Source organism: Simochromis diagramma, unplaced genomic scaffold, assembly GCF_900408965.1.
Source record: "Simochromis diagramma unplaced genomic scaffold, fSimDia1.1 OVJJ01000203.1, whole genome shotgun sequence".
NCBI classification, from domain to species: Eukaryota; Metazoa; Chordata; class Actinopteri; order Cichliformes; family Cichlidae; genus Simochromis; species Simochromis diagramma.
The window spans coordinates 255-28,043 of NW_024387349.1; the positions used below are offsets into that span (position 1 = coordinate 255).

General features: G+C 41.7%; 1 protein-coding gene across 2 annotated transcripts; it reads left to right on the forward strand.

Moving 5' to 3' along the window:
• Nucleotides 1–4,768: 4,768 nt before the first annotated feature.
• Nucleotides 4,769–27,453, forward strand: LOC120718376 (NACHT, LRR and PYD domains-containing protein 1b allele 3-like). Of its 2 annotated transcripts, XM_040006902.1 has the most exons (8): nucleotides 4,769–4,904; nucleotides 9,799–9,854; nucleotides 13,808–14,022; nucleotides 14,250–14,397; nucleotides 14,499–14,607; nucleotides 15,011–15,127; nucleotides 15,248–15,389; nucleotides 24,816–27,453. In XM_040006902.1, the coding sequence occupies exons 3-8, from the start codon at nucleotides 13,866–13,868 to the stop codon at nucleotides 25,223–25,225; spliced, it is 1,083 nt and encodes a 360-aa protein (XP_039862836.1). In that variant the 5' UTR covers nucleotides 4,769–4,904; nucleotides 9,799–9,854; nucleotides 13,808–13,865; the 3' UTR covers nucleotides 25,226–27,453. The 2 variants fall into 2 exon arrangements, with proteins under 2 accessions (XP_039862836.1, XP_039862835.1); XM_040006901.1 differs by lacking the exon at nucleotides 4,769–4,904 and having other exon boundaries at nucleotides 9,092–9,854.
• The last annotated feature ends 336 nt before the right edge of the window (nucleotides 27,454–27,789 follow it).

Here is a 27,789-nt window from a genome sequence, read left to right on the forward strand (position 1 = left end):
GCCAATGGGGGGTGTGTGTTTTAAACATACCCCGTTTTTACGGTCACCAGCTCCCTTTTAACAGTTTTTTAGCCGCGAGTCGCGCCGTATTTCTGTCAGTGTACAACACAGAACAGGTTTGCAAAGTGCTCATGGATTTTTCAGAGTTCACTAGCTCTGCTAACAGTACATCAGAGTGCCCCGGTGTTGCTGACTGGTTTAGTTTACATCCACCTCCTGTTCCGCATGTTTGCATTCGCAGATTCTCATTTTCACCGGACATCGTCTCGTTCCGCCTGGTCTTTGTCTTCTGTGCGTCGGTACTGAATGACCGAGCTGACATTTTTCTCTTTTCCTCACAAGAAAGCACGATCGCTCACAGACCCGCATTTTTTCCTGCTTCATACCTCCCTCTCTGTCAGCTTTTTACACCTGCTGCCTATTCAAGACACCGCTCGTACCTGGATGCCAACGTTTAACAAAACCTTGCGAGCCGTTGCTCGACATATAACAATTTCATCTCAGTTGTTCGGCACAGATCAGTAATTATTTTTTCCCCCCGAGCCACATATCGTGCTTTAGCTTTTTTCCTTATATAGCACTTATATTTCGAATCAGCTATACTCATCTTCTTATGTCCATCACACCGCACAACATCTTTTAACCCAGCTTATTTTTAATGCTCTCATTGTTTAAACTCTCGGACTTCATTTCACTCTGTTCTGTCTGTCTTGTCACGTTTCTTTCTCGTTTTATTACAATGCTGAAGCAATCGGTTTGGCTTATTTTAAATTCCTTTCAATACTTGCAATAGTTTCGACAGACCGTTTAAATTTTTCACTGTGTCGTTGGTTGTTTTCCAAAAAACAAAAAAAGACAACACATTTGTTTACCGCTTACTATCATCTAAATATCATAATTTTTTTACTATTTTTCAGCTTATTCTCAGTCACCATCTTTCTTTTCTCAACTAGTTATTTTTTTTTTCTCTCTCTTTTTTAGATTTATACCAACATCTGCATAACCAGTCTTACTTGCCTTTCCGAGACTTCCAACTTCAAACGCATATTTCTTTCTTCCTCACAGCACCATACAAGCCCTCAAGTCCGACCCTTGTTCCTTTCTCTCCTCCTTTATCTCATTTAGTGCTCTTCTTATTATCCCCCCTCTCTCCCTCTTTTTTTTTTTTTCGTGTTTTTTTTTTATTCTTTTTTCGATTCACTGAATTTCTCCTTTTACTTCCACGCTGTCTAATTTTCCCAACTATTACACACATCGTGGGCATACTCTGTGGTTTTCGAAGAACTAATACTTCTCCTGAATGCTCCTAACTTCAGGAATATTTTCCCTTGTAAAAACTAAACATGTAAAGGGAACCTCCCTATTTATATCATATTTTATGATGAGAGCACATTATTTCATTAATAGCCTCTGATTTCAGGGGAACAGTCGCACAGCTCATTTATTCGTTATGACTGTGAATAGGACACTCCTTAACTTACTTATATCGCAAGTAACTTCAGTTGACATTCAGACAGTTTACTTTTGCGCAATGAAAACATAACACCCATGCGTGTGTAAGGTTTCCCTCATTGCCACTGTGTTAACAATTAGCTGCTTATGCATGCTAACCATGGCTAACGTCACGGAACGTCTGACGGCTGATCAGACGGAGGGTCAAGACAACAATGTTTACAAGTGTATGATCTTAAAACGGACACAGCCATTTCTATACGTGCTGTTGCCACATATCAAATGTGAAGGCAAGACTGAGTCTATGTTTGACGTTTGTTTATATCTAATCTTCCTTTTCAAACATTTAAACAGCAGCGAGTCTGCAGCTGAGGGAATACAAACTCAAATTGTCGGAACAGGTTTGCTCGTTTTCTTGGATTCATTTGGTGATTTATTAAATGTATAACTGTTATTCTAATCTGCTGCTGAGTCTCTTACACTTTCTTTATGCTGTATATTTTCACCTCTCTGGAATAGTTGGCAGTTAGATAGTCAGCTGGGAAACTTTGTGTTAACTCATGGAGCTGAGGATATCGTGGATATCGTGGATATGCTGACCTCGCTCCGTGGTGTACGGGCCGTTTACCCTCATGATTAATATTCACAATAAAATATTAGCCGAGTATCATGAAGTCTGTATGTGTTTCATAGTGTCGAACAACCTTTGTACATTTAAAGCCAGCAGTTACTACATGACAGAAACACCAACTTATCTCTTTTATTGCGTTTATACACAGGTCACGCTGATTACTGACAAAAACCCAAAGATCAGATGTTAAACAGATTTATTTGCTCTCTCTCCTCCTTAAACATGTTTTTAATGTTAGTTATAATTCAGAATTGGCGACTGAAAACACGTAGGACACATAAGAACATCAGGAAATAAAACACCGATAAATATAACCTCAGTAAAAGAAGTCAGCGGGGGTTACTACAGCTGTGTACCGGGGCCTGCGCTTTGTCGGTGGGATTGCTTGCGAGGCGAGCGGGTCTACCCCACGCTTTGCCGTGAGACTGGGCAGACATCTCCGAAATCATCGAAGCACTTTTGCAAAGAGGCTGTATCTTGACAAACCGACCAGACACATGAAGATTAAACCACTACATTCTCGGCTAAAAAATATTAAAAACGGTATTTGGTGACACACAAACAGGGTTTTTCAAAGTTCAGTTCTGTGAGCTTCCACATCCGGTGTGTCGGGGTGCTAGAAACAATGGCCACCAGGCCAAGCAATGGTTTTGACTCGATCACGTTAACCCCGCCCCCTGAGTTTGATGGTGAGGCTGACAGATAAAAGTATTTCATGATGAGAGCCAGGCGCACAGGACTGCCAAAATGAGATAAATAATATATCAGTAAATAATTAATTAAATGTGTCAATAATTAATTAAATGTGTCAATAATTAATTAAAATGTGAAATACATAAATAATAAATTAAATGTGTCAATTAATTAATTAAATGTGTCAATTAATTAAAATGTGAAATACATAAATAATAAATTAAATGTGTCAATTAATTAATTAAATGTGTCAATTAATTAAAATGTGAAATACATAAATAATTAATTACATGTGTCATAACTATTTATTTAATTAATTAATTCCAATTTTAATTAATTATTGCCACATTTAATTAATTATTTAATGGTGTATTTAATTAATGCATTATGGCAGTCCTGGCACTCCATAGCTTTGTGCTAATTTCATTCTGCAAAAATCTATAAATTATGTTTTGTTTGAGAATCTGTTTTTTGTCAAAATATTTTAATACTGTTTTTAGTGAGTGAGAAGGAAGTATCTGAACATGGTGGGTCCTTAACACTTAGAGTCCCCCGAGAGCAGCAGTGCCCAGTCTTCTACCTTTCTACCTTTAAAACCCGCCTTCCAGCCAAATGGCTGGTAGGCTTTTAGCTAGGCTTTAGCTTCAGCCAAGTGGAAGCTAAATTGTCTAGTCATTCATATGTAAATTAGGTTGTTATCTGGGAATTCTGGAGGGGAGTGGGGGTGTGTGAATGAGGGGGTGGGGGAGCTGCTAAAAGCTGTGAACTTCCTTTTGTGTTCGTCTTGATGCATTCTCAATCATCCAGGGAAATAAATCTCCAAAAGTCACCAACTTGGAGTGTTTCAGTTTGCCATCTTAGGGAGAAATCAACACACATGGGTGTATTTCCTTTGTTGCTGAGATTTATTGATAAAACAGTACAAAAAACCCAACCATTTGTACACATATTTACAAATAATAATAAAAAGTGAGTGAGTACATTTCAACATTTTCAGCAATCACTCACAATCCTGGCACTGCCATGGCATCTGTAGTCTGCATTTACCACATGTGTATCTGTAGCAGTCAATCATGTTGTAAAACACGGCAACTGGCCAGCGCCGTGTTCCTCTGCGGACAGTGTACTCCCGAACCATCTGGTCCATCACATCCACGCCACACTTTGTTTTGTTGTAAAGGGTGACAGTGTTTGGCTTCCTTTTGGTAGTGTTGGGAAGCTGGGAAGAAGGCAAGAAAACAACAGTTGCTTTGGACACAACCCTCCACACCTAGCCCTGGAAAAAGAGCCATGTGTCAGGTCAAACACAAATGCAAGAACAATCATGCCACTGTGCGATGTGTTCACTGCTACAGATACACATGTGGTAAATGCAGACTACAGATACCATGGCAGTGCCAGGATTGTGAGTGATTGCTGAAAATGTTGAAATGTACTCACTCACTTTTTATTATTATTTGTAAATATGTGTACAAATGGTTGGTTTTTTTGTACTGTTTTTATCAATAAATCTCAGCAACAAAGGACATACACCCATGTGTGTTGATTTCTCCCTAAGATGGCAAACTGAAACACTCCAAGTTTCCTTGTGGCTCAGGAAACTAACCACTCCAAGTTGGTGACTTTTGGAGATTTATTTCCCTGGATGATTGAGAATGCATCAAGACGAACACAAAAGGAAGTTCACAGCTTTTAGCAGCTCCCCCACCCCCTCATTCACACACCCCCACTCCCCTCCAGAATTCTCAGGTAACAACCTAATTTACATATGAATGACTAGCCAAATTAGCTTCCACTTGGCTGAAGCTAAAGCCTAGCTAAACACCTACCAGCCATTTGGCTGGAAGGCGAGTTTTAAAGGTAGAAAAGCCAAATGGCTGCTCTCGGGGGACTCTAGAAGCAAGGGAAATCCCTCAAAAACAGTTTGTATTTTATCAGAAAACCACTAATAAATGAACATGATGGTAAACAGCACCAATTACCAAACTAAAACTAGGAGAGAAGAGTTCCAGGGAGTCCTGAATTATTCAATGTTTCTCTCTCATCAGGTGACTCTGAGGTCAGACTGAATCCAGACTCATTAAACAAACAGCTTGATTTGTCGAAGGATGACACAAACCTCATTAAGGTGAGAGAAAAGCACGTGGATCTGATTATTGTCTTATTGTGTTTGTATTTTGAATTACTTATATAGTCTTTGATTTCATTGCTATTTAGGTTCTTGTCTCTTGACTTCTTTTCTGTGCTTCCACTGTGTTCCTTGTGTCACGTCCGATCCACAGGGTGGGCCATTCATATGGATACACCATAATAACATGGGGATGGTTGGTGATATTAAATAATAATAATAGATTGGATTTATATAGCGCTTTATAATGCCACTATTCATTCATTCTCGCATTCACACACTGGTGGAGGCAAGCTACAGTTGTAGCCACAGCTGCTCTGGGGCAGACTGACAGAGGCAAGGCTGCCATATCGCGCCATCGGCCCCTCTGGCCAACACCAGTAGGCGGTAGGGTAAAGTGTCTTGCCCAAGGACACAACGACCAGGACAGAGAGAGCCCGGGGATCGAACCGGCGACCTTCCAGTTACAGATACGCTTCCCAACCCCCTGAGCCACAGTCGCCCCTATTAAAGTCCTGTTTGTGGCACATTAGTATATGTGAGGGGGCAAACTCCTCAAGATGGGTGGTGACCATGTTGGCCATTTAGAAGTCGGCCATCTTGGATACAACTTTTGTTTTTTTCATTATGAAGAGGGCCATTTGATACATCAAACCTTTTGGTAATGTCACAAGAAAAACAATGGTGTGCTTGGTTTCAACATAACTTTATTTTTTCATGAGTTATTTACAAGTTTCTGACCACTTATAAAATGTTTTCAATGTGCTCCCCATTGTGTTGAATTGTCAATGCAACCCTCTTCTCCCACTCTTCACACACTGATAGCAACACCGCAGGAGAAATGCCAGCACAGGCCTCCAGTATCCATAGTTTCAGGTGCTGCACATCTTGTGTGTTCACACCATAGACAATTGCATTCAGATGACCCCAAAGATAAAAGTCTAAGGGGGTCAGATTGGGAGACCTTGGGGGCTATTCAACTGGCCCATGACGACCAATCCACTTTCCAGGAAACTGTTCATCTAGGAATGCTTAGACCTGGCACCCATAATGTGGTGGTGCACCATCTTGCTGGTAAAACTCAGAGAAGGTGCCAGCTTCAGTGCATAAAGAGGGAAACATATTATCATGTAGAAATTTCAAATATCCAGTGGCCTTGATGTTTCCATTGATGAAGAATGGACCCACTATCGTTGTACCCCATATACCACACAAACCATCACTTTTGTTGTTCTAACAGTCTTGGATCCATCCAATGTGGGTTAGTGTCAGACCAGTAGCGGTGGTATTGTTTGTTAACTTCACCATTCACATAAAAGTTTCCCTCATCACTGAACAAAATCTTCTGCGTGAACTGAGGGTCCTGTTCCAATTTTTGTTTTGCCCATTCTGCAAATTGTGTGCGCCGATCTGGGTCATCCTCATTGAGATGCTGCAGTAGCTGGAGTTTGTAAGGGTGCCATTTGTGAGTAGCTAATATCCGCCGAAGGGATGTTCGACTAATGCCACTCTCCAGTGACTTGCGGTGAGTGCTACGGTGTAGGCTCTTGCTGAATGAAGCTAGGACAGCCACTGATGTTTCTTCATTAGTGACAGTTTTCTTGCGTCCACATGTTGGCAAATCCAACACTGAACCAGTTTAACGAAACTTAGCAAGCAGTTTGCTAGGTGTCTTGCATTGAAATCTGCTGCAATGACCCGGTTACTGTGTTCACCAGATATCAACATGATTTTGATCCGCTCCTCACGTGTTAACCTCTTCGACATGTCAATGGCTGTGAACAAAGAGAAACTTGTAAATAACTCGTGAAAAAATAAAGTTATGTTGAAACCAAGGACACCATTGTTTTTCTTGTGACATTACCAATAAGTTTGATGTGTCACTTGGCCCTCTTCTTATTGAAAAAAAACAAAAGTTGTATCCAAGATGGCCGACTTCTTAATGGCCAACATGGTCACCACCCATCTTGAGGAGTTTGCCCCCTCACATATACTAATGTGCCACAAACAGGACTTTAATATCACCAACCATTCCCATGTTATTATGGTGTATCCATATAAATGGCCCACCCTGTACTTATGTTTTCATGTCTGTGCTCCCCTCTGGTCTCAGTATCAAGTCTACATCTTTTTGAATTTCTCGTTTCCTGTTATGCTTTGATAGGCTCGTGTCCTGTCTCATTATGTCTAATTTGTCCCAGTTGTGTTCCCCATCCTCTTGTTATCCTGCCTCATTATGTCTAATTTGTCCCAGTTGTCTTCCCCATCCTCTTGTTATCCTGCCTGTGTATTTTAGTCCTCAATCTTTCCCTGCTTGTTTTTGCGCTGTACCCTCACATGGCAGTATTTCTCCCTTTATGTTCCTGGCGAAGTTCTATTTCTCAGTTCCTGATTTGTTTTCTAGTTATTGTTTCTTATTTCTAGTTTCCAGTTTACCTTCTATTTTTCATGTTCAGGGTTTTGGATTATTTTTTTCCGAGTTTATTGTTTTTGGAAAATCTTCCTCACAATAAAGCTGCCGCTTTAAGTTTTTATTCGGTGTAAGAGTCCTACATTTGGGTCCATCATCTTGTCAGCCACACATTTAAGGATTCAAGGATTCTTTATTGTCATTCGCATCACGTTTACATGAGGTGGAAGGAAGTTACAGTGGGGCAAAAAAGTATTTAGTCAGCCACCGATTGTGCAAGTTCCCCCACCTAAAATGATGACAGAGGTCAGTAATTTGCACCAGAGGTACACTTCAACTGTGAGAGACAGAATGTGGAAAAAAAAAATCCATGAATCCACATGGTAGGATTTGTAAAGAATTTATTCGTAATCAGGGTGGAAAATAAGTATTTGGTCAATAACAAAAATACAACTCAATACTTTGTAACATAACCTTTGTTGGCAATAACAGAGGTCAAACGTTTACTATAGGTCTTTACCAGGTTTGCACACACAGTAGCTGGTATTTTGGCCCATTCCTCCATGCAGATCTTCTCGAGAGCAGTGATGTTTTGGGGCTGTCGCCGAGCAACACGGACTTTCAACTCCCGCCACAGATTTTTCTATGGGGTTGAGGTCTGGAGACTGGCTAGGCCACTCCAGGACTTTCAAATGCTTCTTACGGAGCCACTCCTTTGTTGCCCGGGCGGTGTGATTTGGATCATTGTCATGTTGGAAGACCCAGCCTCGTTTCATCTTCAAAGTTCTCACTGATGGAAGGAGGTTTTGGCTCAAAATCTCACGATACATGGCCCCATTCATTCTGTCCTTAACACGGATCAGTCGTCCTGTCCCCTTGGCAGAAAAACAGCCCCATAGCATGATGTTTCCACCCCCATGCTTCACAGTAGGTATGGTGTCCTTGGGATGCAACTCAGTATTCGTCTTCCTCCAAACACGACGAGTTGAGTTTATACCAAAAAGTTCTACTTTGGTTTCATCTGACCACATGACATTCTCCCAATCCTCTGCTGTATCATCCATGTGCTCTCTGGCAAACTTCAGACGGGCCTGGACATGCACTGGCTTCAGCAGCGGAACACGTCTGGCACTGCGGGATTTGATTCCCTGCCGTTGTAGTGTGTTACTGATGGTGACCTTTGTTACTTTGGTCCCAGCTCTCTGCAGGTCATTCACCAGGTCCCCCCATGTGGTTCTGGGATCTTTGCTCACCATTCTCATGATCATTTTGACCCCACGGGATGAGATCTTGCGTGGAGCCCCAGATCGAGGGAGATTATCAGTGGTCTTGTATGTCTTCCATTTTCTGATGATTGCTCCCACAGTTGATTTTTTCACACCAAGCTGCTTGCCTATTGTAGATTCACTCTTCCCAGTCTGGTGCAGGTCTACAATACTTTTCCTGGTGTCCTTCGAAAGCTCTTTGGTCTTGACCATGGCGGTGTTTGGAGTCTGACTGTTTGAGGCTGTGGACAGGTGTCTTTTATACAGATGATGAGTTCAAACAGGTGCCATTCATACAGGTAACGAGTGGGGGACAGAAAAGCTTCTTACAGAAGACGTTACAGGTCTGTGAGAGCCAGAGATTTTCCTTGTTTGAGGTGACCAAATACTTATTTTCCACCCTAATTTACAAATAAATTCTTTACAAATCCTACCATGTGAATTCATGGATTTTTTTTTTTCACATTCTGTCTCTCACAGTTGAAGTGTACCTCTGGTGCAAATTACTGACCTCTGTCATCATTTTAAGTGGGGGAACTTGCACAATCGGTGGCTGACTAAATACTTTTTTGCCCCACTGTACGTGCACACAGTCCCAGGGCGAAAAGGAACAGAATAACAAAGAAACAGGATAAAAAGAAAAACAGAATAACAAGTAATAAGTAATACAAATAAATAGAGTGCAACAACCTGAGTACCAGTATGGAGTATAATTATAGAATGTAGGTATAAATACTTTAGCAGCAAAAGCATGATGACCAGAACTGATGTGACAGTGTCAGTAACTGTCAGTGGTGATTAATGTGCTACAATAACAGTTTTTGTCCATTATGCACTGCGAAGTCTGACAGCTTCTGGAATGAAGCCGTTTCTCAGTCTGGTGGTTTTGCATTTAATGCTCCTCAGCCTACTGCCTAAGGAGAGTGGGAGAAAGAGTGAGTGTGCTGGGTGAGTGGGGTCCTTCATGATACAGGTGGCCCTCTTCCTGCATCTGGAGGTGTATATGTCTGTGACAATTCAGAGGCTGCTTCCGACAACTCTGTGCAGCTTTCACCACCCTCTATAGAGCTTTCCTCTCTGCCACAGTGCAGTTTCCATGCCACACATTGATGACATGATAGTACATATAACACCTGATGTGTAATCTGTGTTGTTTCTTTACTGCTTACTTGTTTATTGGTTCTTAAAACAGCTGATGTTGTTCTGCTCTGAATTCCAGCCTCCATCAACCTTCACACCTGAAGTGGAAACTGAATCTAGACAAATCTCCTACAGGTGCTTCTAGTTTCAAATTAAGACTGGTAACATGTACACTACCAGTGAAAAGTTTGACACCTTCTCATTGTTGTAGAGAGAGCTTTGAGTACTCCGGGAGAGTAGAAAAGCGCTATATAAGAATCAGTCCATTTACCATTTAAAGTTTTTTGTTATTTTCATGACTATTTAGATTGTCGATGCTGACTGAAGGCATCAAAACTATGAATGAACACCTATGGAATTATATAATAAAGAAAAACATGAAATAACTCATGAAATAAATATGTTTTATATTTTAGATTCCTGAAAGTAGCCACCCTTTGCTTTGTTGACAGTGCTACAAACCCTCGCCCTTCTCTCAGTGAGCTTCATGATATAATCACCTGAAATGGTTTCGCTTCATAGCTGTGCCTTGTCAGGTTTCATTTGTGGAATTTCTTGACCATCAGTTGTGTTTCTTGACATAATATGAATTCTAACAATTGTCACATAGGGCTGTCAGCTGTGTACCAACCTGACTCCTGCACAACAATCAGCTAAGCCAAATAAATGGTAAAATGGCCTGCATTTATATAGCGCTTTACTCAGTCGCTAAGGACCCCAAAGTGCTTTACACTACATTCAGTCATTCACCCGTTCACACACACATTCACACACTGGTGACGGCAAGCTACATTGTAGCCACAGCTGCCCTGGGGCGCACTGACAGAGGCGAGGCTACCGGACACTGGCGCCACCGGGCCCTCTGACCACCACCAGTAGGCAAACACGGGGTTAGTATCTAAATAAAGAGAAACAACAGTCCATCATTACTTTATGAACTGAAGGTCAGTCAGTCTGGACAATTGCTAAAACTTTGAATGTGTCCCCAAGTGCAGTCGCAAAACCCGTCAAGCGCTATGAGGAAACTGGCTCACATGAGGACCGCCGCAGGAAAGGAAGACAAAGAGTCACCTCTGCCGCTGAGGATAAATTCATCCGAGGTACCAGCCTCAGGAATCCCAAGTTAACAGCACCTCAGATTAGAGTCCAAATAAATGCTACACAGAGTTCCAGTAGCAGACACATCTCTACATCAACTGTTCAGAGGAGACTATGTGAATCAGGCCTTTACGGTCAAATATCTGCTAAGAAACCACGACTAAGGAAAAGTAACAAGCAGAATAGATTTGTTTGGGCCAAGAAACACAAGGAATGGACATTAGACCAGTGGACATCTGTGCTTTTGTCTGATGAGTCCATATTTGAGATCTTTGGTTCCACCTGCCGTGTCTTTGTGCAATGCAGAAAAAGTGAGTGGATAGTCTCTACATGCATGCTTCCCACCGTGAAGCATGGAGGAGGAGGTGTGATGGTGTGTGGGTGCTTTGATGGTGACACTTGGGTATTGATTCAAAACTGAAGCCACACTGAACCAGCATGGCAACCACAGCATCCTGTAGCAACATGCTATCCTATCCGGTTTGCATTTAGTTGTACCATCATTTATATTTTAACAGGACAATGATCCCAAACAGACCTCCAGGCTGTGTAAGGGCTTTTTGACCGAGAAGGAGAGTGATTGAGTGCTGCACCAGATGGTTAGTTCCCAGAACTAATTAGATTAAAAAGCAAATGATGTAAACTCATTGCCTCAAAAAATTGAGTAAAGCTTACTTAAGAGAACTATGTTAGGACAACTTATTCATTGCAAGTATACAGTACTAAGAATAGCCTGATGATTCTGACTGTGCAATAATACGAGGGCGATCCCAAAAGTAAGGTCTGCAACTGTTTTAGAAATACAAACCATTTATTTTCTATAATATTTACATCATTTTAAAGGTTGAAGGATTGTTTATTTTTCTACATAATCACCATTTCAGTCGATGCATTTTTGTAGACGCTGTGGCAGTTTTACAATGCCAATGTCATACGCGCTCACCACTGCCACAGAATCGCCTTCCGGACAAATGTTCTTTCAACTTTGGGAACAGGTTAGATCAAAACATGTTGATCTAAAGTATGACTAAAGTTCAGCCTGATTAATATAAATGTCACTGTTAATTACTAATATTTTGGAAACATAAATACTTACCAGTCAGTTGATGTCTTTCTGTCCAACAGCTTCTTTTCTAGACTTGTAAGAGTTTGATGTAATGTGGGGAGTGCTGATCCCGAGCCTCAAAGACAGTGAGAAGCAAGCAGAGAGAGGAAAAAAAAAACATACAATTATTTAGAAGCTAATTTGTTCCTTAAAGGCTGTGCAGCCGTTATAACTTACAACACAGAAGGTCAATGTAGACCTCATGCAACCAAATTAGGCTAGCACATACTAAAAACACCATCTATTACTGTCTGAATGTGTGGTATTGCCAGTGTCAGTTTAGGCCTAAAGAGATAAGTTGTTTTTTTAAAAACCCCACCTAATTTAATTGTAATCATAACATTCTTGTTAAAACTGACTGATCTGTTCGAGAGAGGAGGAAAGCAGTCACACGGCACTTTCAAACCATATCGTCAAAATTTCCAGCTTACTTAGTTTTTCCAATTTAAGACATCTCAAATAAACTGAGTTTATCAGGTTTTTGAACAAAAAGTACTGGTAAAATATTTAAACTGAGTTATAATAACAAATTGATAAAAATTGAGTTCAGCCTACTTAAATTTTTTAGTTAAACACAATATTAGATTTTAAAGTGCAGTCTGAAGAATCTAAAACATATTTCAAATTTCTTGGTTTACTACATAATTCCATATGTGTTTATTCATAGTTTTGATGCTTTCAGTGAGAATCTACAATGTAAATAATCATGAAAATAAAGAAAATGTCGGGTCACAAATTTTGAAGCCATTATCATTACCTTATCCAAGCAACGCTGTGGCGGTCTAGCTTTTTGGATCCAATAAAAATCAAATCACTCATAATGATTCTCTGGAAAAGAGTAGAATTCTTGGAACAGAGTTTATTATACATTATCATATGACCAGCAAAACAGTACATTTAAAACTGAAAATAGCACATAGAAAACAAGCGAAACAAATGAAAAAAGCGAAGCAACCCCGGGTATAGAGCCTTAAAGTACAAACACACAAAACACAGACAGGAAAGAAGCAGGAAAAAAGAAGAGAGCCAGTGCATATCATACTCATGTTATATAGAGACAGGTACCCCCCCCCCCTCCTGTTTTTAGGTATCCTTTCATCCTCTGTTTTTATCTTTTCATCTTTCACTAATGACATACACAACCCTATACCGTAACTTCTTGCAGACCAATCTCTCATCCATCACTGCATAGGGTCCTTTGTCAGCTTTATGGCCAAAGTGAGTACAGCCAACTAAAGAGCAGCCCACGCCGTGAAGCAGTCCAGTCAAATACAGCTGCCTGCTTCTGCTGCACAGCCGTCTCGAACCACTGCATGCTTCTACTGTACAGTTAGATGCAGCTGCATGCCAAGAAGGGTCCTATGCACATACCTTAGCAGTGCCAAGTTGAATTAACCCTTTGTTGGACTAGTCACAGTAGCCCATCAAGCTATCAAAAGTTTCTTACTGATCCTCCTTGTTACATTTTTTTAAACAGTATTAATCAACATTTGTTCATACAACAAGTGGCACAGATCTTTTTCATTAATACAATGGTGGATATACTTAACCTAGATATGTGGGTCATGTGAATTTGAACATGGAGGTTAAATGCTTAACACAGTGACTCCACTATAAAAACACTTCATTGAGAGTATGTATAGTATATTTATGAGTATATGTGATTACACACTTTATGAAACTATGATTACATGTCTAGTGTATACAGGTATATACTGTATAATAAACTCCACAACAAAAAAATCATTAAATGAGAAGATGTGTTCAAACATTTCACTAGTAGTTTATGTAATGCTGTGAAATGACACATACATAAAGCTGGAGGTGATTAGACCTCAGCTCATACAGGCTGGTTGGAGTGCTTCAGCCCTTCTGTGTCCTACAGGTTCAGGTGTCCTGGTCCAGGTGTGTTCCAGTGTACTCTGACCAGACTGGTGTTTGATATGGCTAAGGCGGCAGAGCTGCAGTACCGGACTGTTCAATGGGATGACAGCCTCCTTCAACCAGCTGTGAAAACACCTGCAGGGCCGCTGTTCAACATCACATGCTCTGAGAATGCAGTCCGTCAGCTCCACCTGCCACACTGTGAAATAAAGGAGGGTGAGCACCATCAGCACTGTGTTTTGATGATGCTCTGAATACATCTGTGTTACTGTGAGGTGCTCAGTTAATATAAACTGTTCAGTATCACACAAATAACTATAATAGAGTGTATTTATAATGAGAAAAAGATGGAAATGAAGTTGTTGTTTGCAGGAGATGTATTTCTCACATATAGTGAGAAGTAAATCAGAACTCTCACAATCAAAATCTCATTGCTTTCACAGCCCTGTGTGTTGATGGCCTGCTGTCTGTTGCCCATATCTCTAATCATAAGATAAACTTCTTGGAGCCGCTGGAGATCACGGCCACCCATGTGGTTGTTAATGTCCCTCACCTCTCTGACTTTGGCCTCACCTGGGATTGCGTTAAGCGGTTCGTGCTCAGTTAATATAAACTGTTCAGTATCACACAAATAACTATAATAGCGTGTATTTAAAATGAGAAAAGGATGGAAATGAAGTTGTTGTTTGCAGGACATATAATTCTATAAATGGCCATGTTTTGGTGTTCTGCAAAACACTGAGGACAGGACTTCGAAGCTTAGACATGTTTCTAATTCCAGGAAATATCCCATGGATAGAGGTAAACAGTTTGATCATTTTCACTTCTCTCAGAATCCAAATGATTTCTCAGCAGCTTTCTTATGATTAACTAAAGTTATGTACAGGTTTACTCGTCACTCCTCCCTGATTACTGAAACACAGGGTCAGACTGCAATTTACTTTTCTGTCCTTGCATTCACCTTCAGACGCCTCAGATCTGCTGACCAATCACTGCTCTTCATTATTCACCACCAGTAATTACCCTGAGCCTTGAACATTTGATGTTTGTGACCCATAATATCAGCTCTGACACTCCACTGATAAAAATAAAATCCTGAAGTTTGTTTCTCTGTGCAAAGCTGTTTTATCTCAAGAATAATTGTTGTTGATTCATACCGACACAAGATGGTCTACCACTATAATAAACTATCCTGTCACTGAAGGTGGCTGCCCAACAAGAAAATGGTGATGGATACATCGAGTTCTCTGCTCCCATTCTTCTCAACTCTGGTCAAAGTTACAGTGCCGAAGGGGGACCTGAGACCAGGACCGAGCCAGAGGTGAGTCAGCAGTTAAAAACTAAATGTTGCTGAAATGGGGGAAAAAAAAAAGTGCTGGACACCCTACTCATCATGAAAATGGTACCTTTCTGTTTTTGTTTTGTTTTTTGTTTTTTTTAGCAAGCACAATTTCACTCAAGGTTTGGCCCAACTTACCGTCCAACATTTCAATTGTTCCTGACGACAAATCCAAACATTCTGACTCTGATAATCAAAAACCAAAGGGGGGAAGTAATCTGGCAAACATCTTTTTCCCTGTCAGGTAAGTTTCCTCCCAACTGCTAAAGCAGAAATTAATTCAATTCAATTTTGTTTATACAGCCCGAAATCACAACAAAAGTAGCCTCAAGGTGCTTTATATTGTAAGGCAGAACCTACAATAATAAATACAAAGAAAAAACGAACAATTATGTGACCTCCTATGAGCAAGAAATTTGGCGACTGTGGGAAGGAAAAACTCCCTTTTAACAGGAAGAACCAGGTTCAGGGTGGAGTGGGGCCATCTGATGCGACCGGTTGGGGTGAGAGAAAGAAACAGGATAGAAGACATGCTGTGGAAGAGAGACAGAGATTAATAACAAGTACGATTTAATGCAGAGAGGTCTGTTAACACATAGTGAGTGAAGAAGAAACAGCTAGTGCATCATTGGAGTACCCCAGCAGCCTACGTCTATTGCAGCATAACTAAGGGAGGATTCAAGGTCACCTGATCAAGCCCTAACTATATACTTTAGCAAAAAGGGAAGTTTTAAGTTTAATCTTAAATATAGAGATAGTGTCTGTCTACCGAATCCAAACTGGAAGCTGGTTCCACAGAAGATGGGCGAGGGGCCTGAAAACTGAAGGCTCTCCCTCCCATTCAATGGCTTTTTAAGTAAAGGTTTAACTACAGCCAGCTTCAAGGCCTGTGGTACATAGTGGATTATCAGAGATTGGTTGATCATATTTAAGATTGAAGCATTAATTAATGGCAGGACATCTTTGAGCAGTTTTGTAGGAATGGGGTCTAAAAGACACGCTGATGGTTTGGAGGAAGTAATTACTGAAGTTAACTCAGAAAGATCAATTGGAGAAAAAAGACTTTAATTTAATATCAATTGTACTGAAAGTAGCTGTAGATAATGTTACATCTGTGAGATGATTATGTGTAATTTTTTTCTCAAATGGTTAAAATATTATTTGTTCATGAAGTCATTACTAGTTAACATCAAAGGGATGGTTGGCACAACCTTGCTCTGACTTTTTGTCAGCCTGGCTACTGCGCTGAAGAGAAACCTAGGGTTGTTCTTATTTTGTTCTTTCAGAGATGAAAATTACCAGAACAGGAACAGACTGCAGCACACTGCATCAGTGTGCTCTAAAATCATTGGCCTGCCTGTCAGAAATCTGGCACAGGTTTTCAGCCAACAGGCCCTTAGACAGGCAGCTAAAATCATTAACGACCCCTCTCACATTCTTCACCCACCATTTCAATGGCTCCCCTCTGGATGACGCCTCCGCTGCATTTCCTGTAGGACTGAGAGGAGGAGACCCACCTTTGTCCCCAAAAGCCACTCTGCTTTTTAACTCCAGCCGATAAGGCAATTTCCCACATCCATAAACATAAACTACACTCTTCTTATACTACCGACACTTTATTTACTTTTAGTCACTTACAGTTATTTGAAAACTGTGTAATTTTAAAACTGTATATTCTGTGTATCTATTTCACTCTTATTACCTGTTCTTATTGTCCTTCAATGTTATGCTGCTCTGTTGTTTGTTAATTGCCCCTTGAGGATAGATAAAGTCTTCAGATTCTGATTCTGATTGATTAAATTAGTTGTGGTTCAAAAAAGCCCATGGATTGAGTTGTTTCTCAGGGCTCTTTGGGTGATTGAAATCAATCTCGGACACCTATGATTATTAGTTTGCAAGGTGAGCCCAATTAACCCTCCGGTTGTGTTCACCCCCACCCCTTACTTTAATGTTCCCAGTCAAAATTGACCGGTCAGGTTTAACAGCTCTTAAATTAACATAAGAAACATTTTTCACCACCAAATTTAGTACAGTGGGTGGGTTAATGGGTCATTCAGTGGTCATTCAATTGGCCATTCAGGGGGTCAGAGGTAATCAGATGCAAAACACAATATTTATGAGTTTTTAAATTTGTAAATCGGTCAGATCTGACCCAAACACGACAGGAAGGTTAAAGATAAGATAAGATAAGACTTTATTGATCCCACAACGGGGAAATTTTTGGGTCACCTCAGCTCAGGTACAGATATCAGAAGGAAATACAAAAATACAAATAGTACAATCAATGAAAAAAAGTAAGATAGATATACATTGTAAGATATACAATGGTAGAATACACAGTATGTGATTATGGATATGTTTGTAAATATGGAAGACATAAACTATATAGCTTGATATAGCTATTGTACCACTACTATTCCTATTTATAGACATGTACACACACACATGTACACACTAAATATACATATGTATACATATACATACATATATACCTGCACATGTCCATACACATGGAAGGTCCATTATGCATGAAGTGGTGACCGTGGATGTTCACAGTGTCCAGTGACTTATGACATTGTGATTGAGGAGTTATAGAGTCTAACTGCTGTTGGGATGAATAATCTGCAAAAGAGCTTCTTCCTGCAGCGAGGCTGTTTCACTCTCTGACTAAAGGAGCTGCTCAGCCCACTCACAGACTCATGCAGTGGGTGATGTGGGTTGTTCATGATGGATGTCAGCTTTACTAACATCCTCCTCTCGCCAACCACCTCCACAGACTCCAGGGGACATCCCAGCACGGAGCTAGACCTCCGCACCAGTTTGTCAATCCTGCTCCTGTCTCTGTCCGTGCATCCACTCCCCCAGCAGGCCACTGCATAGAAAAGGGCAGATGCTACCACAGTGTCATAGAATGTCCTTAACAGAGTCCTGCAGACTCTGAAGGACCTCAGTCTCCTCAGCAGGTGGAGTCGACTCTGGCCCTTCTTATACAGGATGTCTGTATTTGTAGTCCAGTCCAGTTTATTGTTGAGGTGAACACCCAGGTACTTATAAGAGTCCACTATCTCAATGTCTTTCCCTTGGATGTTCACCAGTGTTGTAGGGGGTGACTTCCTCCTGAAGTCTGTGATCATCTCCTTTGTCTTGCCAGCGTTGATTTGGAGTACGTTGGTCTCACACCAGCCAACAAAGTCACTGATGACCCCCCTGTATTCCTGATCATTCCCATCTGATACGCATCCAATGATGGCTGTATCATCTGAGAACTTCTGTAGATGGCAATCATCCGAATTATAACAGAAGTCTGAAGTGTAAAGGCTGAACAGGAAAGGTGAGAGAACCATTTTGGCACCAGAACCACACAGGAAGTCTTCCACAGTTCAGGAACCCTCTCCAGGCTCAGGCTCAGGTTGAAGATGTACAGGGCCACCTGACAGAGCTGGTCTGCACAGTCCCTGAGCAGTCTGGAGCAGATTCCATCCGGACCTGCTGCCTTCCTTGCCTTCGTCCTCTTGAGCTGATTTCTCACCTGATCAGGCACTCCTTGCCTTCTCGGATCTTGTATTTAAGATCCTTTTGGACTTTCTTAAGTTCCTCCTTGTCTCCCGACCAGAAAGCACTCTTCTCCTTGTTCAGCAGGGCCTTCAGTTCTGGGGTGACCCACGGTTTATTGTTTGAGAAACACTGTATCTTCTTGGTAGGCTCAGGGGGTTGGGAAGCGTATCTGTAACCGGAAGGTCGCCGGTTCGATCCCCGGGCTCTCTGTCCTGGTCATTGTGTCCTTGGGCAAGATACTTTACCCTACCGCCTACTGGTGTTGGCCAGAGGGGCCGATGGCGCGATATGGCAGCCTCGCTTCTGTCAGTCTGCCCCAGGGCAGCTGTGGCTACAACTGTAGCTTGCCTCCACCAGTGTGTGAATGCGAGAGTGAATGAATAGTGGCATTGTAAAGCGCTTTGGCTGCCTTGAAAAGCGCTAAATAAATCCAATCCATTAGGCACAGTGTTCTCAACACAGAAATTAATGTAGTCCGTGATGCAGTGGGTGAGGGCGTCGATGTCCTCACCGTGAGGCTTGCAGAGTTCCTGCCAGTCTGTGCATTCAAAACAGTCTCTTAGGGCGACATGTGGCCTGGTCAAAACACAGAGAGCTGCACTCTAAAAGATCTTTAAATATAGTAAACATACCTCGTGTGCCACAGACTGCTCCCAAACACGAGGGGACAAGTAATACCTCTAAAACACTTAAGTTGGCTTTATTAAACGTTAGATCTTTAGCTGGGAAAACATTTTTAATTAATGATTTAATCACTGAGCACAGCCTCGATTTTATGTTTTTAACTGAAACTTGGTTGGACCAAAGTAACAGTGGAGCTGTTCTCATCGAGAAGACCCCTCCTAACTACAGTTTTATCAGTGAGGCCAGGGTGAGCAGGAGAGGAGGAGGGGCTGTTGTCTTATTTAATGAATCATTTCAATGTAAGCAGCTATCTCCTGGAAGTTTTCAGTCTTTTGAATATGTGGCTTTACAGCTGAAGGCCCCATCCAAAGTTCTGTTTCTTAATGTTTACAGGCCTCCCAAATACTGCACAGACTTTTTTAATGACCTCAGTGAACTGCTGTCTGTGATCTGTGTTGATTTCGACTGTGTAATTATTGTTGGGGATTTTAACATCCATGTGGACAACCCTCAGGACAAAGGGACTAAAGACCTGAGTAACACTCTGGGCAACTTTGGCTGACTCAGCATGTAACAGAGGCCACACATAATAGAGGACACACTCTTGACCTACTGATCTCCAAGGGCCTGAGCATTTCAAAGGTTACTGTGTCTGATGTGGGCGTGTCTGATCATTACTGTGTTTTCTTTGAAAGTAAAATTTCAGCCCACATAAATATATCAACAGCAGTGATCACAAAACGGTGTATAACTGAAGACAGTAGTGAGATATTTAACCAGGTCTTCCCCTTAACACCTGACCTGTCCAGAGGTTCAGTCAATGAGCTCGTCAATAGCTTCAATGCTAAAATGTTAAATGTAATGGACATTATTACTCCCATTAAGGTGAAGGTTATCTCTGGAAGGAAAAAGTCTCCATGGAGAAACTCCACACTGGTGAAAAGTGAAAAAAGAGAGTGTAGGAAATCTGAGCGCAGATGGAGAAAAACAAACCTCTAGGTTCATTATGACATCTATAAAGAGAAACTTCACAATTATAATTTACAACTGAGGAGTGCAAGAAGGTCCTACTTCTCTGACATCATCACTAAAAACAGCCATAATGCTCGGGTCTTATTTTCTACAGTTGACAGGCAAACCCTCCTCTGTCAGTGGCAGCTGAACTTCATTCAACCATGGCCTGCATTGACTTTGCCAAATTCTTCACAGAAAAAATCCAAAAGATTAGACAAGCAATTGGTACATCAACAGCAGATCCAGAATATGTACTGTGTCCACCGAAAAACTGTTTAAACACCATGAAACAGTTTCACCCTATTAACAGCAAAGACCTGGAGGACATCTTAGGTCAACTGAACTCCTCCTCTTGCTGTTTAGATGTCCTGCCAACAAGTGTTTTCAAAAAGGTCTCAAAGACTTTGGAGTCAGACCTGTTACAGATCGTCAACTTTTCTTTAATATCAGGTGTGTTTCCAGAATCACTAAAAACTGCTGTAATTAAACCTATACTGAAAAAGGACAATCTTGACAAGACATAAATGAACAACTACAGGCCGATCTCAAATCTCCCATTTTTAAGTAAGATCATTGAAAAAGCAGTTTCTCAACAGCTCAATTACTTCTTAAAACAGAATAACTGCTATGATGCCTTCCAGTCAGGTTTTAGACAGAACCACACCACTGAAACCGCTCTGACCAAAGTGTTCAATGACATATGTCTGAATACACACAGTGGAAAAATGTCAGTCTTAGTTTTACTGGATTTCAGTGCAGCATTTGATACAGTTGACCACAACATATTACTCAAACAACTGGAGAACTGGGCAGGTCTTTCAGGAACTGTACTAAACTGGTTCAAAACATACTTAGAAAACAGGAAATACTTTGTATCAACAGGTAACTTCACATCTGAGCAGACAAGTATCACATGTGGAGTTCCCCAAGGTACCATCTTGGGACCCCTTCTGTTTAACATTTACATGCTCCCACTGGCACAGGTTATAAAGAACAGCAAAATAAACTATCATAACTATGCAGATGACACACAAATATATATCACAATGTCACCAGGAGACCGAGGCCCTGTACAGGCTCTTGGTAAATGCATTGAGGAAATTAATGACTGGTTGTGCCACAATTTTCTCCAGCTAAACAAAAACAAAACTGAGGTAATAGTCTTTGGAGCCAAAGAAAAACGATTACAGGTCACCAGAGAACTTCAATCTATACACCTAAAAACCACAAACCAGGCGAGAAATTTGGGTGTAGTGATGGATGCAGACCTAAACTTAGAAAAACACATTAAGACAATAACAAAATCAGCTTACTATCACCTCAAGAATATTTCAAGGATAAAAGATCTGATGTCTCAACAGGACCTGGAAAAACTAGTCCATGCATTCATCTTTAGTAGGCTTGACTACTGTAACAGCATCTTTACAGGTCTACCTAAAAAATCAGTCAGACAACTACAGCTCATTCAGAACTCTGCTGCTCGAGTCCTCACTAAGACCAAAAAAGTGGACCACATCAGTCCAGCTCTGAGGTCTTTACACTGGCTGCCTGTCCGTCAGAGCATAGACTTTAAAGTTCTGATGCTGGTCTATAAAGCTCTGAATGGTTTAGGACCAAAATACATCAGTGACCTCCTGACCCAGTATGAACCTTCCAGATCCCTCAGGTCATCTGGATCCAGTCTTTTATCAGTTCCCAGAGTCAGAACCAGACACGGAGAAGCTGCATTCAGCTTTTATGCTCCTTATATCTGGAACAAACTCCCAGAAAGCCTCAGATCAGCAGAAACACTCAGTTTATTTAAATCCAGGTTGAAGACTCACTTATTCTCAGCTGCATTTAAATAAAGCACCAAATCCGCACTTAAGCTTAAATTTCAAAACTTACATTTTAACTACTGATTTTATCTACTGTTCTGATTTTATCTGTTTTGATTTTATATACTGTTTTGTTTGTTTGTTTGTTAGTTAGTTAGTTAATTAGTTAGTTTGTTTGTTTGCTTGTTTTAATCAATTTTAAATCATGCTTTTTATTTGTTTTTGTTTCTAATGTCTCTGTAAAGCACTTTGAATCACCTTGTTGTTGAATTGTGCTATACAAATAAACTTGCCTTGCCTTGCCTTGCTTTGTATGGCAGTCAACGTACTGGGAGAAGTTAGGGAGAGTGACAGATAGTGAGGCATGATTTAAGTCCCCGGAAATGATAATGAGGGACTGCGGATGTGCCATCTGTAGCTGAGAGACAGTGGAGTGAATGTACTCACAGGCTGCTGTAGCGTCGGCCGAGGGTGGGATGTAAACAGTCAGCACAATAACGTGTGAAAATTCCCTGGCCAGGTGGTATGGCCGGACGCTAACTGCCAACAGTTCAATGTCTTTGGTACAGCTCTGTTCCTTCACAGTGATGTGCCCCGGGTTACACCATCTCTCATTGACATACATTGCTAGTCCCCCACCTCTCCTCTTACCACTCTCCATTGCATTCCGATCCGCTCTAACCAGTTGAAAGCCATCCAGAGTTATGACAGAGTTTAGTGTGTGGTCCGTGAGCCATGTCTCAGTGAACAGGAGGAGAATGCTCTGCTTGTACTCCCACTGCAGTCTGGTTAGCGCAATTAGCTCTTCCATCTTGTTGGGTAAAGATCTTACATTATCAATGAGAATGGATGGAATGCTTGGTTTGTACCATCTCCTTCTTTCCTGGTACTTCACTCCAGCCCTGCGTCCCCTCCTCCAACATCGTAATTCCTTCGGAATCTTGGGTCGCTCCTCCGGGAGTACTTTCCTGTTTCCCAGTGCTAGCAGCTGCTCCCTACTGTAAACAATGGCTTGGCTAACAGGTTCTCCAGAAGTGGTGGTAAAAAGTCCCAAAAAGAGAAGACATACTACTACTCTCACGAAAATTTGTGGGTCCATGTCCCGTTGCACAACAAATAAAACACCACCAAGAGTGTCAGGTAAAAAAAAGCTTAAAGCACAAGAAAAAACAGAAAGGAAAGGAAAAAGCTGGGAGCTGAGGAAACAGGCTGCCTACCTTGGCGCCATCTTGGAAAAAAAGAAAAGAAAAAAAAAAGGAAAAACTACTAAAGAAGGATGTTCCACATTATTAAGTAGACCACCATTTTCAAGCAATGTAGGAAGGAAAAATGATATATCTGCCACTGAAAAGCGTGAAATAGTTGAATGCCTTGGACACGTAATGAAAACCTTAGATATTTCACCAAAACTCAAGTGTGATCATCATAATGTTAAAAGATTTGTGGCTGAGTCAGAGCAGACATGGGTTTGTGCAGATAAAGGTACAATGAGGAAGGTTTCTGCCAGACAAATACATCAGATTAAGAGAACGGCTGCTAAACGGCCATTACAAAGCAGCAAACAGATATTTTAAGCTGCTGGTGCCTCTGGAGCCCTGCGAACACCACGGTGTAGGATCCTCCAGAGACTTGCAGTTGTGCATAAACCTTATTTTTGGCCACCCCTAACCAATGCTTACAAGCAGAAATGGCTGCAGTGGACCCAAACCACAAGAAGACTAATTTTTAAACAGTCCTGTTCACTAATGAGTGCATTGCAACCCTGCATGGTCCAGATGGATGCAGTGGTGGATGGTTGGTGAACAGCTACCATGTCTCAACAAGGCTGCAACATCAGCAAGGATGCGGTGGAGTCATGTTTTGAGTCGGAATCACGGGGGAGAGCTTGTTGGAAGTCCCTAAAGGTCCCTGAAGTTGTGAAAATGACCTCTGCAACATATGTGGAGTTTCTGACTGACCACTCTCTTCCATGTTAGAAAGAGAAGAACTGTGCCTTCTGCAACAAAAAAACACCTTCATGCAAGACAATTCACCATCTTATGCTACAAGGAACACCTCTGCATCATTGGCTGCTATTGGCGTAAAAGGAGAGGAACTCATGGTGTGGCCTCCATTCTTCCCTGACCTCAATCCTATTGGGAACCTTTGGGGCATCCTCAAACAAATAAATATGAGTATGGGAGGCAGTTCACATCCAATCAGCAGCACTGGGAGGATATTCTGACATCCTTCAAAGACATTCAAGTGGAAACTTTCCAAAAACCCTATGGATGCAAGAATTGTAAAACTGCTATCAAATAAGGAGTCCTATGTTAATATGTAACTTGACCTCTTAAGATGTTTCTAATTGTAATAGCTTTTGATTTCAGTAAAATTGATCTACTAATGCTGCAAATTCAACAAATGACCATTTTCCATTCTCTACAACCTATAAAGTGTTTTGAGAATAATTTAGAACAGTGCATTTTAAGTTTTTTTATTTTTGAAAAAAATACTGTTTTCACTGGCAGTTTTCTTGAGTAACATACTCTAATGGTTGATGACTGGAACGATGTGCTGACTGTCATTTGAATCGACTATTTAGGAAAATCAGAGTAAAATAACATTTGCATTATAATTTGGAACGTGGCGTATACTTAATTCACTTTTCATCTTGTCAGATTTGGTCATTACGGCTGTGGGCAAAGCTGTGACGTCTGTGGGCGGAGCCATGACGTCTGTGGGCGGAGCCCTGACGAATTTGGGCAGAGCCGTGGCGGATGTGGGCGGGACCGTGACATCTGCGGGCAGAGCCATGACGTGTGTGGGCGGGGCCGTGACAACTGTGAGCGGAGTTTTACCGGATGTGGGCGGGGCTTTACCGGATGCGGGTGGAGCCGTGACGGCTGTGGGCGGAGCCGTGACGGCTGTGGGCGGAGCCGTGACGGCTGTGGGTGGAGTCATGACGACTGCGGGCGGAGCCATGACGGATATGGGCGGAGCCATGACGGATGCGGGCGTGACCCTGACGACTGCGGGCGGAGCCGTGACGGATGTGGGCGGAGCCGTGACGATGCGGGCGGAGCCGTGACGGCTGCAAGCGAAGCGGTGAAGACTGCGGCGGAGCCGTGACGGCTGTGAGCGAAGGCGCAGTCATCCCAATGTAGCCCCAGCAGAGAAGAGAGTGTTCATAATTCGCTTAGAGTTTATTGACCAACAGTTTCTTATACAACAACTGTGGCAAATTGTCGGTATATTACACGTTTGGAGAGTGGGTTGGAATTAATCTACAAGTGTGAGGGCATCACAGCGGGTTCGCATGAATTTATAGATATGGTTAAGGGTTAGGATGTGGTTTTGTGTAAAGTTGTGGTTATGTTAGGGTTAATGTTAGGGTTAAGGTTGGAATAGAAAGCGAATTGAAATTGAAAACTGCGATTGTTTCATAAGGACATGGAATTGTACGTTTTGTGCTCTTATGACATGCCTTGATATGTGACAAATCATCACTATGTTACACGTTAAGAATAATAATAATGCTCTGTTACTGACAGTGTGTTTTAAACAAACTTGTAGATAAACTCCTCAAGCAGCGTGTTATCATTGATCTGGAGATAGAATCAGTCAAATCATAGAGCACCAGAAAAGAAAAAGCAGAAGAGTTGATTGATTTGATGTGATGAAAAGAAATAAGGCCAGTCCTCTTCTGATCCCTGTATATTGCTTATTTTGATGGTAAGGCTTTAAATGATTAAAAGAAACCCTGTACCATGTTTAGAAGATTAAATGCCTGTGTTAATTTGGTGCATTCTTGTGACGGGACAGGCTGATGGTCTGTAAGACCCAGTATCTGACCAAATGAGGATGACAGTGACAAATGACACTGAATTGACCACAGGACCACGCCCCAGTTAAGAGGGAAAAGGTGAAAGGCAGAATATCACACTGGAGGGGAACCTGTGGGATAGCAGGCTGAACGAAACAAGTTCTTTTGGTTCACACGTAAAATATGTGTGAAAGGAGGGACTGTTAGGGTTGAAAATTATTGTTTTTATTATTTTTTTAATACACAATGCATTTGTTTTCATAAACATGTTGGTGCTCTGTGTTTTTAGGGTCAAAAGCTTTGTCCAGCAGTGTATCTGGATTTGAAATATTGAAGGGTAGACGTAGAGCGCAAAGAGATTTGCTGCTTGCTTACACATCACTGTTTGGGCCAAAGGGAGTTCGAACAGAATGTCCTGAACTACATATTAGAATCAGTAATATTAAATGATCAAGGCTAGGCAGGGGATGTTTTTGTGTCAGTCTTTCTCATTCCAGGAAGGAGCATATATGAGGCGAGGTCGGATGTAAATGGATTGGAGGAGTCGTAGGGATACAGCAGACTGCCACGTTGGTTCTGGAAGAAGAAAGCAATAGTAATCATTTGTTGTTGTCGCAGTATAAAACCTGTATAGTCTGAAGGGTCATCCTTGGAGTGAGACAGAGCAACACCTCAGGTTATCTGGAACTGGCGTCTGTTTCCAAAAATATAACTGAAGCTGCTTATACCTGTAATGCTGGAATAACCTATTGAATCACGTGATCAGTGTTTACAATCTTTATACTGTGGTTTAAATTCTTGTCTGTGCTAGCTTCTGCCTTTATAAAGAAAGTTTTGCTGCTTTCTTTCCTATGCCCGAGTTTGAGCTTCCTGTTCGTCTGACTTGATTTACGTGTCATATCTGAATCGTTTCTTTGTGCGTCTGCCGGTGTTACAGATGAGGCATTCCTCCTCTATCCTCTTCCGCTTCTCATCACCTGTGCCTCAGTTTTATTCCACAACTTAGACTTAGGCTAGGCTTTGGGGGTGGGCAAGTTATACGGCCTCATGAGTTTTGTATATCCAATTTAACCTCTGGCGCCGGTTTCCACCTCTCAATTTTAAATGCATGTAAACATTGAGGGTTCTTGCTGGGGGCCCTGCTGACACGTACTGCTTTATGGCAGGAAGCACCATGGCCTTCCGTATGTGAAATGCAGTTGCAGAGGGGGCTGGGAGGAGTTGGCAGTCAGGTCAGTGTCTCTGACGTTGAACCTCCCAAACTACTAAAAAGTAAAGAAAGTATTCCTTCAGCTGAATTTTGCCTCCACCCCAGGGAAAAGGGTAACATCTCCTGGGGCTGGGGGTTGATTGCCCCCTTGGAGACAGTGATACCTGGAGCTGGGAGTATAGAGTATGTTGGGGGAGGATGATTTCAATTCAATTCATGTTTATTGATATAGCGCCAAATCACAACAACAGTCGCCTCAAGGCGCTTTACATTGTAAGGTAGACCCTACAATGATACTTGCATAGAAAAACCCAACAATCAAATGAACCCCTATGAGCAAGCACGCCGGTGAGAGTGGGAAGGAAAAACTCCCTTTTAACAGGAAGAAACCTCCGGTAGAACCAGGCTCAGGGAGGTGCGGACATCTGCTGTGACCAGTTGGGGTGGGAGAAGGAAGACAGGATGGAAGACATGCTGTGAAAGAGAGACAGAGATTAATAACAAGTACGATTCAATGCAGAGACGTCTATTAACACATAGTGAGTGAGAGAAGTGACTGAAAAGGAAAAACTCAATCCATCATGAGAGTTCCCCAGCAGCCTATACGTATTGCAGCATA